The sequence below is a fragment of the Ambystoma mexicanum genome, chromosome 12 (genome assembly GCF_040938575.1).
Source record: "Ambystoma mexicanum isolate Mex_15411 chromosome 12, UKY_AmexF1_1, whole genome shotgun sequence".
Lineage (NCBI taxonomy): Eukaryota > Metazoa > Chordata > Amphibia > Caudata > Ambystomatidae > Ambystoma > Ambystoma mexicanum.
The window spans coordinates 665,301,526-665,307,525 of record NC_090936.1 but is presented as its reverse complement, the minus strand read 5'-3'; the positions used below and the strand labels follow the sequence as shown (position 1 = coordinate 665,307,525).

The 6,000-nt window shown below is 40.1% G+C and overlaps 1 protein-coding gene across 1 annotated transcript in view; it reads right to left on the bottom strand.

Annotated features, from left to right (window-relative positions):
- Positions 1 to 994: 994 nt before the first annotated feature.
- DLD (dihydrolipoamide dehydrogenase) overlaps positions 995 to 6,000 on the bottom strand; it is a 644,498-nt gene continuing 639,492 nt past the window's right edge. Inside the window, exon 14 of the mRNA XM_069629155.1 lies at positions 995 to 1,198. Within this exon, the coding sequence (XP_069485256.1) occupies positions 1,133 to 1,198 (66 nt within the window). The 3' untranslated portion in view covers positions 995 to 1,132. The remainder of the gene's footprint in view (positions 1,199 to 6,000) is intronic.

Sequence of the window (6,000 nt, the reverse complement as noted above, 5' to 3'; positions counted from 1 at the left end):
CCTTTTCTTTTTCTTCTAAGAGATACAACTTGTCTCATGTATGGCACCATATGTGCAAAGAGTGCATTATGAGTAATACGATATTTAGCTCATTGTTTGTTCTATATGTTTTGTTCCCCCTGTATGGTTTCAATTTTGGGATATCTCATCTTTGGATTCTGGCTGTTGAATGTTCGATATCCAATGGAAACACCTTTTTTTTTATCATATATTGCCAACATGGTATTTTCATTTCTATTGTATGGTTTTTTTTCAAATGTATTTTTCTTCGCAATTGTTTTCTCCTGATGGCCTCTGGCCCATCCCTTCCTTTTATATTTTGATCCAACTATTGTTGCAATTTGACCTATTTTCTTTCAACCATATGTATGATGTGTAAATGATACTATGATTTTTATTTTGCATTTATAACAGTTTTGCCTTGAAAACGACCTGTTGTTTAGGGTCGAAACACGTGTCGGCAGCTCGGTTTCATATTTTTTGAATTACATAACTTGTCACATTGTTAGTTTTACATTGTTCTAGTTCATCTGTGTTTCAGCTTAATTACGTTTTTGTTGCGCAACATAGAGGTGACAATTTTAAGTTTGCACCTGATCGCACATTGTTTGCGTTCCTGTCACACAGAAGCAACAACTTCGTTATTAGGTGTAAAAACACAAATGTTCAAAGAGGCCCTTTTTTTTTATTTCAAAAAGCACTTTGGATTTCTTTTTTAGATTGGCACAATAAGGTTAAATCAATGAATATAGTTTTGAACCGGTTGACTCCTTTGTGACTAAATGCATCGGAGAGAATGCCCTAGCATTGGAGGTTGTTTTCCAGCATTGCACAACTTTGAATGTATGTTCGGTTTCAGCTTACAATGAAGCCATGTATGGTATAAAGAAACATTCGATGCATGCAGAAACAATTTCGAGATTTTACCCCTGCGAGAAGACATCTACATGCACTTAGTGCAGACTTGTTTTGCAGATCAGTTCCATTTCAAAACCGCTTTTTAAAATGTTGTTTATTAAATAGTTTAAGACAAAAAAAATGTTAAATCCCGTACATTCCCATCCCTTACAATCGCTCATCCCACAATGTAACTAACTGTTTCATTGGATATCTATGTACAAATGATTATCTTCTAAAAGTTGATGGCTTTGCCAAAGGATGCAGCCAGATTTGCTTCTCTGAAGGCTTCCGATACAGTCTGAAAATAAAAACAAAACAAAAAAAGTTATTACTATTTAATCCGGGAAGATTTTTTTCAGCCAGTAATATTGGGAAACCTTGCCTGAAAAAGATTTTGGCAATACGGTTGATCCCAGTAGCATTGAGGAAAATGATCTATAACGAAAATACATTTTTTTAAAAACACATCACAGAGTCTGTAAAAGGGAGGAAGGGTATATGTAGGGCAAACACCTTTAATAAAAGGAAAAAGAAACCCAAATACATTGGAGAAAAAAAAATCGAAGTAAACCTTATTACCAAAGCAGTTTTCTTCAGTAGAATATTGCAATGTGTTTGTGCAATCCCAGCCACCAAATTAAATTAAAGGTTGCTGGAGGAGTAATCATTTTCCATGTATAGCATAAACTGGATCACAGACGAGGACGCAGTGCTCTCGATGACATGCGAAGATCATAACAGGGGCTAGGAAACATCACAGCACTATAGAAAAAAACAGCCTATCGACAAAAAAAAGCAAGCCATTTTACTCGAAAAAGTTGAATGAGTGAATAAGTCATGAAACCCTATGGGTTAAGGGAAAAATAGGTTAGTGCATATGTTCTGGATCAACAATTAAAGTGTATTTGATTAAGCCAAGAAAAGTTTTAAAAAAGTACTTGGATGTAACAACAGTTCTCCTGCAAGGGATGCACCTCCACAGTGACTAATTAGAATCTCCTGCCAGTTCAAGGGGATATCAGAGCACACGAACATGTATTTGCCAGAAGGGCACACATTTTGATGCCAACAGACGTTGAGAGGTTCCAAACACTTCAATTCCTTTTGTAAAGTGGCAGAATACAAATAATCGTAAACGTGTGATACAAAAGAGGGTTTAGAGGGCTGGTCACTCAGTAGCTAATACTGAGTAAGGGGAATGGCAGCAAGATAAACTATGATCTAAAAATGTCTAAGGGAGTGTGCTGACACACTGGACATTTGCTTACATTGAAATCCAGAAAACTCAACACAAGTTAGGTATTAAAAGGAAATACAGTGCAATATTTCCAAAAGGTGATGTTGTAGCAGCCTTTTGTATTGGGAGTCCTACTACAAGCCAGGAGGCGGTAGTTGGCATCATTATTTAATGCATGCGACTGCAGACCTAGAGCTCATGCCACAAAAAACGGTCACATTCATTTAGTAGTATAATGCACTTGCTTAGAGAAGCATGAAAAGACTTATTTGCTGGTTGTGAGGCATTGGGAAAATAATGCCGGCAAGCAAACAAAGCAAAGAACTAAAGTTTTAAACAATTTGGGCAATAGAACCTACACTACGTCCCCTGCTGAAAGTTGAATATAGTTTGCGCTGAAGAATATCTATGAAGATGTTAAATCTGTGCGAGGATGAAATGCATCATGATTTAGGATATGATATATCACGTAACTTCTAGGAAAACAAACTGGCAGCATGTAGGGCCCACATGGCAGCAGAAAATTACCAGAAAACTGAAAGTCGGCATGGCCAACACATGTGTCTTCATAGATGTTGGAACTAGCTTCAAAATGACGCAAAAACAATTTGACAATTCCCGGAAATCATACCAAATTGTATAAAAGTAGAACATTAGGGTAAGAATCAGTAAATATCACCATGGACCAAAAAGGTACCACCTCCCCCGCTTGTAGTGAAAATAGCCATGGAGGAGTGAGGCCGTTACCTCCTGGCTCGAGAAGTTCACACCTTCTGCATACAATATAATCCATGAGAGACCCTAACATGTATTCAATATTGCAAACCTGCTTTTACCCGGGTTTCATGATTTAGCTTTTGCACAAAGCACTCAAGGAGCTCAGGCAGAGACCAGTACGATGTAAGGGGCTGGAGATGCTGAAAATATGACATTGCAATGTTACTTGATGGCCCATCCTACAGCCACTCAACCCCCTTTCTTTCATGGTCAGCATGCTTCGCTAAGCCAAAAGGGATGGTGCATGCAGCTTTGTTGGCCGTTGAGGAACCTACACCCTAGCTTTTAGCTTTCCTGTTCCTCATATCAATGTGAAAAACCATTTAGAGTTTCAGCATTGTTCTGAAATGGAAGTTATGCAGTTGACTCAACACCAGGTGAGGGTTGGACGAAGGTGAATTGTGTGTGCAGAGTGAGAGGAGGGTTATGGGTGGCACTGGGGTAGACTTCTGAAAGAAAGGACCAGGAACTTTGGCCCCTGCTGCAATTGCCTGAAAAGAGATGTTGGAGATGGCTATCAGCTTGATAATTAACATACTAGGGAAGTCTCAATCAAGTAGCTTTCTCTGAACCAAAGTTTACAGACTGCTATAACCCTTAGCACGTATCTCTAAAATGCCCTCTGCACAGAAAATATAACCCATTACAAGATATGAAAAGTATTAAATAAATGGGAAGATGGGGCCTCAAAAATAATTTCATTTACATTAGTGTATAAAGGGGTATGCATGTTGAAAGTTCAAAATGTTATGTAGCTTCAAGTAAAAGATATAATATGCACAGCAAAACCAAATGGGTGCTTAATTTGAAAGAAAACCAGTTTTCTGAAAATAACCCCTTTTTCGAAGACAGACCCTTGTGTTCAGAAAACAGCAAGAACATCTTTATTTTGAAAGCAAACTGATCAGTCATAACTCATTTGCGCTAGAGAGATGTAGGGGACATAGGTCAACGTGGAATTGGAAAGCTTGTCGTCTAAGAGAAGATCTATGCCTTCCTAAATAACATGAGTTGAGGTTCCATGGCTTAAACAATAACCAGCTGAATTTAAATACATACACTTTGCCTACATTGTCTTTCATTTGCTTAGCAGGTTAATTAATGACCTAATCGCGTGCATTTGCGAAGGGCTGTTTTGGCTGTGCACTCTGCTACTCGATCCAGCATCACCACAAAGACTTGATTTGTATTTTATTTATTTATATAGTGTGCCTGGCCCAAAGGCATCTGGCGCATTACTTGAGGTTACAGTTACATAGTATGCATCAAATGAGAACAGAATAATTTCATGAAAACTTACACGATATTTACAGGTAATTACAAGGTGATTCTAACAATGTAGAATAGCAGAAAGCATCAAAGAATATTAGTGTAGGTTGTTAAGGTCATTGAGACAGATGGCGGATTTGAGTGTCCTGCACTATTAGCCACATTTTAGCTTTGTTCTTGAACGCGTGGAAGGACGATTCAGATCTGAGTGGATTAGCGAGTTCCACAATTTAGTGGCAAGGACCGTGAAACTGGCCCCCCAGCTTTCTGCAGCTTGAACCTTGGTAAAGAAAGACAGTGAGCTTGGGCTGCTCTAAGAAGGCGGCTGGAAGTGTGGGGTATGAACCGGTTAGCTAGGTAGTTTGGAGCCTGGTTGGCCAAGCATTTATGCGTCAGTGCAAGAGTTTTGAGGGAGATTCTTTGTTAGACCGAGAGCCAGTGAAAGCTGAGTCTGCTGTCAGAGATATGCTGGTTCCTAGGAATATTTAGTGCTGCCCTGATAGCGTTGTTTTGGGCTACCTGTAACTTGCTTAGATTCTGTTGACTAGTCCCTAGATAAAGCGCATTGCAATAGTCAAGTTTTGACATGATGAGAGTTCTAGCAATAATGGTGCGGTTGGTTGTGTTAAGGAATGGTCGACATGCTGTGATAAGTTTGCAAGTGTAAGCTGATGCTGAAATTACAGCATTAGTTTGTCTCGTGAGAGATGAGGTTGAGTCGAGATAAATGCCTAAAGTTTTAGTGTCATTGGATACCTTGATGGTGTTGCTATCAATGATGAAGGATTTAAAAGCTGGATCTAATCTGTTGAGTCTGTGGTGGGAACTCAGGATGAGTAGCTCTGTCTTATCGTCGTTAAAACAGAGCTTGTGTTGAGCCATCCATGCCTGGATGACCTGATGGACATCATTTAGGGCTTTGGAGTCAACTATGTGGTCCCCTGTGATAGGAATGAGTATTTGGGCGTCATCTACGTAATTAGTATAGCTGACGCCCAAATAATCAAGAATATCGAGGTGGGTTTCGTGAACACGTTAGAGTGCAGGAGAAACAAACAATCCTTGAGGGACCCCGCATAGGACTGGCGAGGGTTCAGCGGAAGCTGATGGGGAGAAGACCCTCATAGATCTATTTGCCAAGAAGGATCTAATCCATGTAGTGGCTTTGTCGGAAAAATGGACTGCAGACTTGAGATGATGGCAGAGGATTTCATGGTCAACCAGATCAAATGCTGCCGATAAATCTAGTAATACTAAGAGGGCCAGCTTGCCGTCATTTTTGAGGTCCTCAATTTGAGTTTTCAAAATCGATAAGGGCAGTTTCTGTTTCGTGCCTTGGTCGGAAACCAGATTGTCTGAGGCCGAGGAGTTTAGTGAATTCAAGGTACTCCTGAATCTGCAGATAGGCAGCTCGATCCAGAATTTTAAGTAAAAAGGGGACGGTGGTGATGGGCCTGTAATTAGTAGGGGTGCTCTGGTCTAAGGAAGGTTTTTTGAGGAGGGGGATGACCCAGGCGTCCTTCAGGTTGTCCAAGACAGTGCCTGTGTTGAATGAGGCGTTAATGAGGGTGGTGATAAAAGGTGCTAATTCGTGGGTAGCCTCCTTGATGATGGGGGCTGGGCACGTGTCACCCAGGCAATTGGATGGTTTGAGTTTATTGATGATGTTTTCTACCTCTTTAATAGAGTGGCGAGAAGCTGACAGGTTTGTGGATGTGAGGATGAGGTACAGTTTTTTCCGATGGGAAAGCTGTGCTGTGAGTCAGTCACTAAACTGCATTTTTTGGCATTCATTTTGGTTTGTAAAGTGGAGATTT